Source organism: Ascaphus truei, chromosome 2 (assembly GCF_040206685.1).
Source record: "Ascaphus truei isolate aAscTru1 chromosome 2, aAscTru1.hap1, whole genome shotgun sequence".
In the NCBI taxonomy this organism is placed as follows: domain Eukaryota; kingdom Metazoa; phylum Chordata; class Amphibia; order Anura; family Ascaphidae; genus Ascaphus; species Ascaphus truei.
The window spans coordinates 78,026,708-78,041,195 of record NC_134484.1 but is presented as its reverse complement, the minus strand read 5'-3'; the positions used below and the strand labels follow the sequence as shown (position 1 = coordinate 78,041,195).

General features: G+C 40.1%; 1 protein-coding gene across 3 annotated transcripts in view; it reads left to right on the top strand.

Moving 5' to 3' along the window:
- The window catches only part of DECR1 (2,4-dienoyl-CoA reductase 1), a 123,877-nt gene that overhangs the window by 21,954 nt on the left and 87,435 nt on the right, over window positions 1-14,488 (top strand). For all 3 annotated transcript variants that reach the window (XM_075582954.1, XM_075582956.1, XM_075582955.1), the window contains exons 2-4: window positions 9,135-9,340; window positions 9,434-9,491; window positions 10,300-10,386. In XM_075582954.1, the coding sequence (XP_075439069.1) occupies window positions 9,135-9,340; window positions 9,434-9,491; window positions 10,300-10,386 (351 nt within the window). The remainder of the gene's footprint in view (window positions 1-9,134; window positions 9,341-9,433; window positions 9,492-10,299; window positions 10,387-14,488) is intronic.

The window sequence follows — 14,488 nt, the reverse complement described above, 5'->3', positions numbered from 1 at the left end:
CGCATGTTGGGGTGCCCAGATGGGAGACCTACTGGTACAGGGTACTTGGACAACCCAAGAAAAGCAGTTACCATCAAACATGCTGGAACTCAAGGCAGTGCAGAAATTACTAGAACTATTCCAAAGCCAGGTAGAGGACGGAAATATACAATAAGATCTGACAACAGGGTTGTGGTAAGATATAGATATCTATATATCTCCAAGCAAGGAGGAACAAGGAGCAAAAAAATGATGAAATTAACATGGGCAGAATGCTATGTTACAGATATAACAGTCATACATATTCCAGGGCCAGAAAATATTGCAGCAGATTTTCTCAGTCACCACCTAATTTACCTGTGAGAATGGTCATTGGACAACCATGTATTCTGCAACTTGGTAAAACGTTGGGGGCAACCAGAAATAGATCCGATGGCTACTCGCCAAAAAAGAAAGGTGGAAAATTATTGTGCAAGACACTTTTTCATCCCAATCCAAGGCACTCAGATGCCCTCCGTTTCAAGTGGCATTTCAAATTGGTATATCTTTTCCCTCCAATTCCTCTAATTTAAATGATGAGGAAAATCAAGACTGATCAAGCAGAGGTGATACTGTTGGTACCATATTGACCAAGGAGACCATTGTTTGTCCATCTCCTAAATGTTGCAATCGACACACCATGGCATCTACCAAATATCCGGGGACTTATACAACAAGGACCAGTATACCACCCAACAATCCCATACAATTGGCCTTGGCGGCTTGGAGATTGAGTGAATGGTATTAAGAGAATAGGGATGTTCAGATAGAACAATAAAAACCCGCTTGGAAGCAAGACAGAAATCTACATCAACGGTATACTACTGAATCTGGTTATGCTTTAGCCTGGTGTGTTAAGCAAAAGCAGAAGTTTTTTTTCTCCAAATACTGTGACACTAGTAGAATTTCTACAAGAAGGGTTTGATAGAGTACTCAGACTCAGTTAATTTGAAGGTGCAAGTTTCTGTATTGTCAGCACTGTTAGAGAAGGGTCTAGCAACTGAGACTCGTTATTTGTTTTTTTGCAAGAGGTTAAGACCGCAGATCAAGAATAGAGTGCTAGCATGGGACCTATCACTAGTACTGGATGTCCTCACAATGCACCCTTTTAAACCTATAGATCAAATGCTCTTGAAGTGGTTATTATGGAAGATTGCGTTCCTTATACTGTAGCTATTACATCAGCAAGGAGAGTGGGAGAATTGCAAACTTGTCTTATTTAAAGAACCGTTTCTGGTCATTCACCAAGATAAAGCAGTGATGCGACCAGTGTACCGTTTGTTACCGAAAGTAGTTTCTCAATTTCATATAAACCAAGAAATTGTAATTCCTTCATTTTGCCCAAAACCGGGTAATAAAAAGGAAGAACGATTAAATAATCTCGACGTGGTGAGTTGCTTGAAAACCTATATCAGTCGGGCACAAGACTTAAGAAAGTCGGACAGGCTGTTTATCCTTCCAGAAGGGCCAAGGACGGGGCAAGCAGCGTCCAAAGCAACAATATCCAAATGGATTGTATCATGTATCAGAAAATCATACGAAAACAAAGGACAAAATCTGCTGTTGAACTTTAAGGCACATTCAACAATAGCCAAGGTCACTTCGTGGGCATTCAAGGCACATGCATCACCGACACAAATCTGCAAAGCGGCAGTGTGGTCTTCATTTAACACATTTATGAAGTATTACAGGCTGGACATTCAGGCTTCAGCTGACGCATGCTTTGGTCGAAAAGTACTACAATCTGTAATAAAATAAAGGGGAAGACTGTAATAAATAAAATGGTTGAAATTGAAATTGGCAATCCAAAGTCTATCTGCAGGTAGTGGGATGGGGCCTTTTATGGCCTACCTGCAAGAATTCAATTACTCAGCTGGGGATAGAGTTAACACTACGGTGCCCGCTGCCATGGTTCCAGGAAAAGAAAATTATGGTAAGTTGGTTAGATTTTCTCCTTTCAAGCTATGCCTTATTTAATTACTGAGAGAACAAAGTAGCTGACATTTTTAAGGCAGATATGATTGCAGCTTTAAAGGCAAAATGTACATGACCTTTCTTTTTTGAATATATTAGAATGCAACAAGAAGATTTACATGTGTGGGTTGGACACCTGACATACTTTTATTTATTTTTTGTCCTTTCATATGTCAATTCCTGTAACTATAACCTTGACGTTGCTTGTCCTTTCTTTGGTGAAACGTGGGATTATACTTTATCATTTAATTTGTCGAGCATTGGGACCATTGCACTTGGCAATTATATGACAGGTGATTGTTTTCAAACTCATTTCCCATCACTGTGTCTTTCATAATTTATGCATGACTCTGTGAGCATTTTAATATTCCTCTACAGCAGTATGTTTCACGTATGATTTTCATTTAATAGGGCTCCGTGATCTTGGGCAGAGGTGAGCAACGCCAGTCCTCAAATTCCACCAACAGGTCAGGTTTTCAGGATATCCCTGCTTCAGCACAGGTGGTTCAATCAGTGGCTCAGTCTTTGAGACACTGATTGAGCCACCTGTGCCGAAGCAGGGATATCTTGTAAACCTGACCTGTTGGTGGCCCTTGAAGACTGGCGTTGCCCAGCCCAGATCTTGGGTCATGTTGATGCTTACATTTATACAAGTTAGGGAGTATTTATATTGCCTCATTTGATTTCCATTGCGAATCTGGATTACTCAGATTGTGTTATCTGTGCACCCCACCTTTGATTAAAAGGTTGAATATTACTGTAAATGTGCTACCACACCTATGATCAAGTAATATCAATTATCATTTTTTGAAGATATTATGGGCTATCTTTATGAAGTGGGACCATGCCATAAGACACATTTCCATGTGTTGATGGGTCTCACAATATATTGCAAAGAAATATGTTCTGTATATTTCTGTGTTTTGGTATCTACTCTAAGCCTTGCATTTATACATTTAGCATGCATAATATACAGTTTTAATGCAGTTTTTGAAGCATTTCTCGGTATAAAATTATATTCTCCAAACCATAGAGGAGCGGTGTTGAAAGCCAATGTAAGAGGGGGGAAAAAATCATATAGTGCAATATTGCAAAAACAATGATTTGAAAAAGTGAAATAAAGGGGGCTATAAATTTCTTACTCACAATGGAGCAAGAATATTAAAGCAGAAATCCACAGTGGCAATGTTGTCTCCGGATGGTGCAGGTAGTCCAGTGGATCTCAAAGACAGAAAGACAGAGCCATGGTGCAGATCAACTTAAAAATACATTTATCACACAAACTCACAAATGGAGGCTTACACTGTGTTGGTGATCAAAAGGCAGGGTATAACAGACTGTGGGGGCTATGCACTAAGCAGTGATAAGTTGTTTTAAGAGCGCAAAGTGCTTTTAGAACGTGAAGTTCCGCCGAGCACTACGCACTAAGCCGCGCAAACAGGCACTTTGCGCTCTAAAACGGGCTTTTTCTTGAAATTTTTTCAAAGTCCAACATTGCTTGTACGATCAGCTGTTTGCGCTGAATCCTGCCCTTCTGCGGGATTCACTAAGCAACGCAAACTGATCGTACGTGAAAGTTGCGCTGAATAAAGCTCACCAGCTAAAGGCAGGTGATAAAAAAAAGCTGGACTTATAAAAAATTCTTTGTTTACCTTTTTGCATGTGCAGCACCCATACAACAGGCCGGCGGGTGTCCCTGGCTGACCCCGCAGGGGTCCCCAAGGGAGGCCGGGGGTTGCGCGGGTGTCCCCGGCTGACCCCGCGGCCGTCCCGGGGTCCCCGCGGGAGTCCTGGGGTACCCGCGGGCCTGCGGTACCAATGTTGTGCCAACAAAAATACTAAACAATATTTCTAACTAAATACACCCCCCTAACACATACAGTACAATAATGTGCAAAATAACTATTATCCAGATATGGATAATAGATTATTTGCCCATTATTAAACACTGCATTAGCATACCTAAATAAAGTCAATAAAAACAGTAGCCAGCTAATCCAATCAATACAAGCAGTAACAATATCAACAATTATTTAATTAAACCATTAACCAATTAAACCAATTAATTCCTAAACCAACTCAAAATGAATAGTAACACTAACCAATCAAAGCAATTAATTACAACAACATTAATGAATGTAAACATTAAAAGACAAATACATTCAAACAATCTCTGAAATAACCATAAAATGCATTAGCTAACATACAGTAATACAACATTAACTACAAACGAACACCAATCGCAAACATTTTATTACATTAAGCATGAAAAAAACAACCAATGACATCCACATAAGAAACTGACATTAAAAAAACTAACAGCAATACCAAGCCAGAAATGCCCCCCAAATATTGTAATAATAATGTATTAATCTGTACCCTAAAGTGGTACGGATTAATATATTATCAGTCAATGTGCCTCCCCCAAAAAATCAAAAATCACATCCAATGAAAAAACCTGTAAAAAAAAACATTTACAAACATTCTATATATTACTTACCATTAGAAGCGGTGGCCCTCCGACTCCCGTGGAAACAGGAAGCTCACGTACCTTGAAGGCCTACAACAGCATCCGATGCCATCCGCCATGAAGATCCAGATCAGGTACCCCAATCTTCTTTTTTCTTTCTTTAATAACCTTCTATCTTCATCTGTCACCATTTCTTGTTATTCTTTATCTTCTTTCTTCATCTGTCTATCCAAAATACCCCATGTTAAATCCCTGCCGATGCTGTTTCGTCTGCTTCTTGGGCTCAAATGAGGCGTCACGGCCTTTAAATATGGATTGTGACGTCACATTTACCCTCAAAATGGTTAACAGCCACCTGATTGGCTGTTCAAACCATGTTCTGACCTGATTTTTTTTTTTGACATGACGTCACTTAAAGGGAATGATGCCAGCCAATCAGAATGGCTGTGCTTCATTTGCCTTTAAGATGACGTCACGAAGCCGGCGTCACATGGTATTTCAGCCAATCAGATCGTGGGAACCAATTCCACACTCTGGCTGAAATACCATGTGACGTCATCTTAAAGGCAAATGAAGCACAGCCATTCTGATTGGCTGGCATCATTCCCTTTAAGTGACGTCATGTCAAAAAAAAAAAATTAAATCGGAACATGGTTTGAACAGCCAATCAGGTGGCTGTTAACCATTTTGAGGGTAAATATGACGTCACAAGCCATATTTAAGGCCGTGACGCCTCATTTGAACCCAAGAAACCGACGAGACAGCATCGGCTGGGATTTAACATGGGGTATTTTGGATTGACAGATGAAGGAGATAAAGAAGAACAAGAAATGGTGACAGATGAAGATAGAAGAAGGTTATTAAAGAAAGAAAAAAGAAGATTGGGGTACCTGATCCGGATCTTCATGGCGGATGGCATCGAATGCTGTTGTAGGCCTTCAAGGTTCGTGAGCTTCCTGTTTCCCCGGGAGTCGGAGGGCCACCGCTTCCAATGGTAAGTAATATATTCAATGTTTGTAAATGTCTCTTTTTACAGGTTTTTTCATTGGATGTGATTTTTGATTTTTTGGGGGAGGCACATTGACTGATAATATATTAATCTGTACCACTTTAGGGTACAGATTAATACATTATTATTACAATATTTGGGGGGCATTTCTGGCTTGGTATTGCTGTTGGTTTTTTTAATGTCAGTTTCTTATGTGGATGTCATTATTTTTTCATGGTTAATGTAATAAATTGTTTGCGATTGGTGTTCGTTTGTAGTTAATGTTGTATTATGTTAGCTAATGCGTTTTATGGTTATTTCAGATATTGTTTGAATGTATTTCTTTGTCTTTTAATGTTTACATTCATTAATGTTGTTGTAATTAATTGCTTTGATTGGTTAGTGTTACTATTCATTTTGAGTTGGTTTAGGAATTAATTGGTTTCATTGGTTAATGGTTTAATTAAATAATTGTTGATATTGTTAATGGTTTAATTAAATAATTGTTGATATTGTTACTGCTTGTATTGATTGGATTAGCTGGCTACTGTTTTTATTGACTTTATTTAGGTATGCTAATGCAGTGTTTAATAATGGGCAAATAATCTATTATCCATATCTGGATAATAGTTATTTTGCACATTATTGTACTGGATGTGTTAGGGCGGAGGGGGGAGGGGGGTCGTGTATTGATGTTTGTTAATTCTTTTTTTAATATACATTTTAATTATAGTGTAGATGTGCAAGGGGTCTCTGGAGCTGACCCGCGTTGGTTTCAGGTCCGAGGACCCCCTACTTCAGGAGATACAGGCCCCATTATGGGGTGCCGGTATCCCCTGCACTATCAAGCGTCCGCGTCACGTGACCGGGACATTGAAATTCAGCATGGGATACCGGCACCCCATAACAGGCCCTGTATCTCCTGAAGTAGGGGGTCCTCGCACCTGAAACCAACGCTGTTCAGCTCCGGAGACCCCCTACTCATGTATACTATAATTAAAATGTATTTATTTATTGTACGATCGCCTGTAACAGCCTTGCATGGAGATGGCAAATCTCCATGCAAATGTTACAAGCGGCTTTTTTTTCTATCAGCTAGTGAACGTAAAGGTTAAGAACGCTAGCAGAGGGAAAATACATTGCACGCCAGTTTTGGGCACGTCCGATAAAAAATGGGCTGAGGGCCTTAGTGAATCGCGCCGCCGACTTCATTTTTTATCGGACGTGCTAATTCTTTTCAGGCCGGCGCGAAAGCTCGGAGCTTAGTACATAGCCCCCTGTGTCTCTATGCAGTGAGTCGCGATCTCACCGCTTCCACGTTCAACCGAGCCTCCGATCGTGTCCGCCTCCGTCTCTTCAGGTCACGCTGATTCGTCCGTCCGCGTACGTCAGGAGGTGCTTCTCTCTCCTCTCTCTCCGGATCACGCAGTGAGCCACATTCTACGCGTTTCGCTGTATGGGAACACTATAAAATTGGAAGTTTCTTTTAACAAAATGAAGACCCAGCTTTCCTCCACTGTTTTTTTTTTTTTTTTTTTTTTTTTTATGCGTCACATCGTTTTCATCTTCTGTTTCCTTTCTCAATTGGGGATTTTAATGCTTAAAGTGATACTGACACTGCTAAAACTTCGGCTTTTATAGAGGTGGTCACACTTGCTGATGATCAATTAATCAAGGGCATTTGATTAGCAGCACCTGTCGGCGACTTAGCATCTTAATTCCCATGGAAGCAGTAAGGGTGCACTTAGTTTTTCACACATGGCTTCTCCATTTTGACTTTATTTTTGTTAAATAAACCATGACACGGTGTAAAATGTCATGTGTTGTTGTTCATCTGAGGTTGTATTTACCTAATTTTAAGACCTGCTAAGGAACAGATGATTGTTATGTCCTGATATGTAAAACCATGGAATTTAAAGAGGGTGTACTTTTCTTTTTCATACATACATACATGCACTAAGCACATATCTTAAAGGAGCAATCCAAGCGGGCCATTTAAAAAATATATATGTTTTTCGTAGGTTTGAAGCAGGGGATCTCCGAAGCTGGACCCCATTAATTTCATCTCCGGGACCCCCTGCTTCCAGAAATACTTACTTCCGTAGGGGGTGCCGGTATCTCCTGCAAGTTTAAAGCGCCTGCTTCACGCGGGCCAACAGGAAGCTGCACCAGATGACGTCACAGCTTCCTATTGGGCCGCATGACGCAGGAGCTTTGAAAACTGCCATTACTTGCACCCCAGCTAGCGAGCCGGAGTGTCCACTGTCACCTCCTACGCAGGTAAATATATTCGGAAGCATCGGGCCACCGCAGCTGAAATGAATGGGGTTCATTTTCGGCAACCCCCTGCTTTCAGTCCTATGTAAATAAAAAAAATAAAGGGGGTGGGGGGGGGGGGGGGGAACTGTCCAGCTTGCATTGCTGCTTTAAAAGGGCTAAATCTGGGGGGAAAAGAAAATGTTAGCTTTGTAGAAATTTGAAAATGTTTATTCAAATTGGGCATGAACAGATCGGTTTTAGTCCCAGATTGGTGTCCCTTTGCATCTAATGCAAATAAGTGATTTTAGTCACTTTGCATATAGCAAAGGAGGGAGGGGTAGGTTGTCTAATACATTTTATTGAACCGACGGATAGTTGATAAGTTGCAAACTTTCAAACCACACGGGGTTCCTTATCACACCTGATGAAGAACCCTTTGTGGTTACAAAACTTGCCCACTAGCTTTTAGTCCAATAAAAGGCATCAATCTGCCTACTCCTTCTCCTATGTTACTTTGCCACATTGAAGAATGAACCAATATGGCTACCCAGAAGGGTGTTACGCCCTAAGGACATTTTTGCTGACACTTCTGCAGTGTTTACTGTATGTTAATAGCAATGGGATTAAAGAAAAGCTTATTTAGGTGCGTTAACCAGTAACCGCTTGATGAATCTGAGAGTAAGGGCCGTTTTTACTAAGTAGTGTTCTGCATAAGACGCGTTCCGGCGCTGGAAGACACTACATCCCATTGAAGTCAATGTAAGGTGTCTTTCCGCACCGAAAGGAGTGTTATGGCAGAAGTCTGTGCAGCAATGATTGGCCTATGCCTTTAGCAAACATACATGCTTCATAATTCAATTTTTGGAAAGTTTTTTTTGTTTTACATGTTATTGGCAAGAGTTAAAGAAAATTGGAATTGCTATTTTCAAAACTGACTGATATTGGGACAATATTCTCATAAATAGTACTTAATTGTTTTTTTGTGTATTGATGTTTGAAAATGTTTATTCCAGAGAGAAAACAAACAGAATTAGCATTATGCAAATTAAAGACGTGTTCATTGTTTTAGGGGTAAAATGGAATGTCCACAGATGCATTTGTTAACAAGCTGAAAGTTTGATTTCCCTGGTACATTGTATGAACCGTTTAAACATACCTCTTTTCGCCTCATTTTGTTTTCCAATTAGCTCATTGCAATTTAAAATCCGAGGAACTAAATCACTTTAAAAAAAAAAAAAATCCTTCATCTAAGACATGTAGTAGAATGAAAATGTTCCTGCTAAGGGTTTGGTTTAGATTAATTCTGGGACGATGTTGCTATCCCTTCATGGTTAAGGAGTTTCAAGTTTCTTATTTTCTTTCCAGTGGGAATCCATGTATGCACACAGCAGTAATCACTTACTGTTTGTTTTTTTTTCCTGCCAGGTATTCAGTCATGGAACACCAGTATTATCAAGTGACAGCAAAGAGGCATCTCAGGCTAAGTTCTTCCCCCCATTCCAGACAGTGATGCTACCTCTGAATACATTCAAAGGAAAAGTGGCCTTCATCACAGGAGGTGGTACAGGACTTGGGAAAGGAATGACAACTACCTTATCCATGCTTGGAGCTGAATGTGTTATATCTAGCAGGTAAACCATCTGTGATGAAGAGTGATGGCTCTCTTTATTTTTCTTCAATTAATACCCAGTGCCTTATGTCTGTTTTTTGTTTCCATCTTGCAGAAAATTGGATGTTCTGAAAGAGACCGCAAATGAGATTACATCACAAACTGGAAATAAGGTAATTTCTATTTAGAAGAACGTAAAGGTTTGTCCGATTTTTAATGATTGATTTACAAACATCAGCCAGACGCTTTAATAAGCCCAATGGTACTTCACTCTGATTTGGAAGTACTGATACGAGCAAGGGAAGCTGGAAATGTTCAAAATAATTTCTTATTTTAACTCTGTTCAGAACTGTGAGTATATCAATAACGTAAACAATGACAAGCCAATCGGATTCTTTACAGCTGTGAAAGCATTCATCTCTCCAACATTTTTTTTTTCCAGAGAAATATTAACACATCTAAAATATGCAGCTTTTTAAATTACTCTCACATAGACCCAGAACCACAAAAGGGTGCTAAGCTTTAGCATGCACTCCCTCCTATTAATATGAATGGGAGCTGAGGTGTGTTAAAGCTTGGCACCTTTTTGTGGATTTGGTCCATAATAAGCATTTAAATACAGATGCCCAAACGTATCACTCAAAAATGGTGCAATTCTGGGGCAAAAAGAGTTGCACCCCCTGTATCAAAGCAAGACAATTGTTTTTTTATGGTTTCCCCCCACCGCCCCAATATTTCCCTGATTTTACCTTGACACACAGAACCCCTTAGACTTCAGATTACTTCTTTTAGAGGAAACTAAAACCATTTGTAATTCTTACCAAAAGTCTAGGCTACTGTGAAATGTAACACATTGCAAAGTAAGAATTACTTAAAATGGCATATAAATAATTTGGTAAAAGGTTGTGTAACCAAAAATGTAATCTAAAATAAACTGCAATCCTAAAACTGTTGGTGCTCCGATTTGTCGTCTTCACTCAGGTCCATGCGATTCAGTGTGACGTAAGAGATGCCGATTCAGTTAAGAATGCTGTGACAGAATTAATCCAAGTGGCAGGACATCCAGATGTAAGTACATTTATTCAAATTATGCTGACATCATTTGGCGCAACATAAGTGTAAGTAAGTGAGGCAGCTATGGAAGGAGTTTGCCTCCATAAAAGCCGCTTGTTAATGTTTCACAGTATTTTCTCATATGCATTAGGTAACACTGCAGCATTTGCAGCATGTTAAAGACAATGTTCCTTAGAATGGGTTATAGCCCAGGATAATTGTCCATATCCTTCAAAAAGAAATGTAAACACAGCATCTGTATACTGGTACATCCCTTAAAGGCGCATTACCACTTTGGGATGCCTCTCCCCACATGCCTTCGACGTGAAGGGGAATGTTGAATATGAATTTATACTTTAAGTTCAAACACGCTAAAGGTTACCAAGTGAACAGAGAATTAAAATCCTTATCGAGTCATTTAAAAAAAGATAACTCTCTCTAATGGCCTTTGTTTTTCCAATAAAAGAATCCATATTGTGATAAGCACTATCTTTTTTTTTTATTATTACTTTTGTGGTTTAGCAAAAGGTGTATCGTACATAATGAGATTTTTAGTCTTTTAGATACTGGGCCGCTCTGTTACAGTACTTCAGTTTTATTTTCTCTAAGAAGGAGTTCTTGGAGGTTGCACGTTGGTAGAGATACTTCGCCTCATAATCGTCTTCAGTTCCTTATTACAATCAAGGACTTTTAAGGGTTGTCACACAATTGTGCCTAGTGCAGTGGTAGGCAACATGATGTACCTCAAGGGCCGCATGTGCAACCCTTAAGCCCACTGAAATGACATATACACTGTTCAGAAAAAAACGGGACCCCGTTTATTTTTCCTGCAGAAAAATCACGGAATTTTCATGAAAATTTGAGCAATTATAGTTCTGTCACAGTAGGTTATTAGTAATGGGGGATAAGGGGGGAAAGGATAGAAAGCTCTATTGAGAAAGCCACCTTGAGAAAGCGTCAGTGTGACGCGAAACGTACGTCGGTGGGCGGTCCTTTGTGACGTCAGCACGCGCATTGGTGCGGCGACGTCTGTTCTCAGAGCGCGGAGCAATAGCCGCAGCTTCACTTCGAGCTCCACCCGGCAGTTTACTACATAGCGGTGTTCATGAATAAACCATGCCGGGCGGAGACTCAACAGATGCCGCCACTCGTGCGCAGGAATTAAACGCTCCGAGTCAGCAGCCCCCTCACAGCACCCTTGTATTGTAGAGGGCACGCCATCGAGCGGCTGCAGGGCACCACCTATACTACATTTAGTCGCCTATACCCAGCAGACAGGGCGTATTCGCCCTAGAAGATAAGCAATTACTGAGACAAATTTGTCTATGTTAATATAGCCAGCCCATCTACAACATTCACATGGACTGACCCAACAGGGCGGCTATTATATAAATCAATCACCTACCTATACCATCTACAGAGGTCTGCAGATATAGAGTGATCTTTATTCTTCAGGCAGCTGAAGTCATCCCCTTTTAATTGGCTTCATTATTTTAGAGATATCAGCTAGCCTATCTATGAACACACTTGCTACCTTCACAGGGGACACGAGCAGTTATTTATCTCACTATTCATCTATTAAGTACATTTTGTTGAGCTCAATTGAGGCTATAACAATATTGGAATAATTACTGACCAGGGGGAAACAATATAAGTATAATTATATACCAATAAGTCTTTACAATCTAGCCTCACTACCCCTAGCTACATAGTAGCCTTCCTTCCTTTTTTGACATTTTACTTCATCCAGCGTTGTATTGAAGGATATTTATTAACCTCTTGGTGGTCTCTCTGACAATTGATTCCAACCAGGCCACACTCCGCAATGATCATGTTGGTCTGGCAAGAAAAGTACTAAATACATTACACCCTGCATATTGTCAGAGAACCACATATTAATCAGATGTGGTTTGAAAGCGGTGTGATTGACACTTTACCTATGTGACACACACCAGACCCTTTCATCTACAATATATACACCACACTGAGGCACCCTATTCATTCTACACTGTAAACATCAAAATCCTTTCTTTTCTTGTGTTTTGATTTTATTGCACATGGTGCCAGTTACACTATATTCCTTCAAACATTACCTTCATCAGTCTTAGATTCAGACTCAGAGACATTAAGTTTAATACGTGTTTTAATTGTGTTGAGTGTTTATGTACTTCACTTATTTTACCCACAGACACTAATAAAGGTTACTCTTTTAATTACTTGTATCAATTATATTATGAGTGCTTGTTCAAAAGGGGTACTCTCACTTGTCTAGGCAAGTGTCTCTGTATGCTTACAGTAGGTTATTACATTTAAGAATTATTTGATATTAAATATTCTTTGGCATTGGGGATGGCACGATGACCTCATCAAGGGCATTGTTACAAAATGGTAATCAAAATCAAGGATGATAGACAGAACTCACTCAATCAGTATAAGTAGTAATGCGCAGGGTGCTCAAGGAACAAGGGGGACCCAAATCCCCCCGAAACCAATAGTTAACAATTAACTAGAGTTCCTGCACTCACTGACTTAAGAGAAAAATGAACAAAACCGGGTATATGCCACAAAAGTAAATAATTTAATGTAAGCACAAGATAATATAACAAAACTTGGAGTGATGTTCCACAAGAGGGTAACCAAGGACCCTACAAACAAGGTGGTAGGGGTAAAGGAACAAGGGGACAGGGAGTGGGATAGACAAGGAGAGTGGGGGTGAAGGTAAACAAAAAGTGATAGGGGGATAATAAGTGGGGCAACGTTTCGGGGAAAGACCCCTTCCTCAGGCATGTTCCCTCAGGTCCATAAGGACCACAAGGTACCCCCCTTGACCCTGACCCCCTAACCACCAGAGCACCCAGTAATCACAAAGCAAGAATATATGCAAAATGCAAGCTCAAAAGGTCAAAGCCCAGAGTACACAGGAGTATATAGATAGTATAAAGGATCAAACTATCAGGATCTCTCTTTTCTCCCTCTCCCTCCTGTCCCAGGCGGGCCCCTTATTACCCTCCCCCCCATCATTTTTGTTTACCTCCCCCCCCCTCTCCTTGTCTATTGTCTATCCCACTCCCTGTCCCCGTGTTCCTTTACCCCTACTACCTTTTTTGTAGGGTCCTTGGTTACCCGCTAGTGCAACATCACTCCAAGTTTTGTTATATTATCTTGTGCTTACATTAAATTATTTACTTTTGTGGCATATACCCGGTTTTGTTCATTTTTCTCTTAAGTCAGTGAGTGCTGGAACTCTTGTTAATTGTTACAAAATGGTGTTTAGTGAAGAAGATAAGCAGGTTATAAAGTGTTTGAGACAGAGCAACAATTATGGTCCAAAATGCTTACATAATGCTTACATAAAATGTTTCCTGATAAAGGGTGGGCGCTAGGAGGGCTGAAAAAAAGTTATTCGTAAAGCAACGTATTGTTCAGGAATGGGAACAGCTGGATCAACGCGTTAATAATTATGCAATCAGACAGTGGCGTTCTCGTGTTCGGGCGTGCGTTTGCACTGGAGGACGACATTTTGAACACTCATTTTGAACTCAAACTTTATAGTAATGTTAGTGTTGCAGATTAGATTACAACAATTTAACACATTTACGAGCTACAAAGAAAAAACTCTGATTTCTAGTTTAATGAACAGGAATTTACTGCATTTATCTGGTACTTGTTGATATAACACAGTGACGTCAATGTAGTTAACATCAGTTGATTGTCTACATTCTGCTTCTTATATAGTGTTATTCTACATAACAGACCTACAATTGAGGATTGAGCGAGAAATATATAAACTACTATATTATGATAAAATGAAAGGGGTCCCTTTTCCTAAAGACAGTGTGAACGTATGTATATGTACACATTGTGTTCAGGAAAAAAAAGACCCCTTTCATTGTTCATCATACAATATCTTTTATATATTTGTCGCTCAATTGATGTCGTCTCATGAGCCTGTCACCTGAGCGATCCGTGCACTGATTTGTAGACGGGGAGCCCTCATTGGCTGAACCGCTCACGTGACACGGCCGTTGAGCGAAAAAAACGAAATAGTCTGTTGCTTGAACATTCTGCTGCGCGGTTGCTTTTCCTCGTGTGCGCGGTGGAGCGCACTATGGTCGGC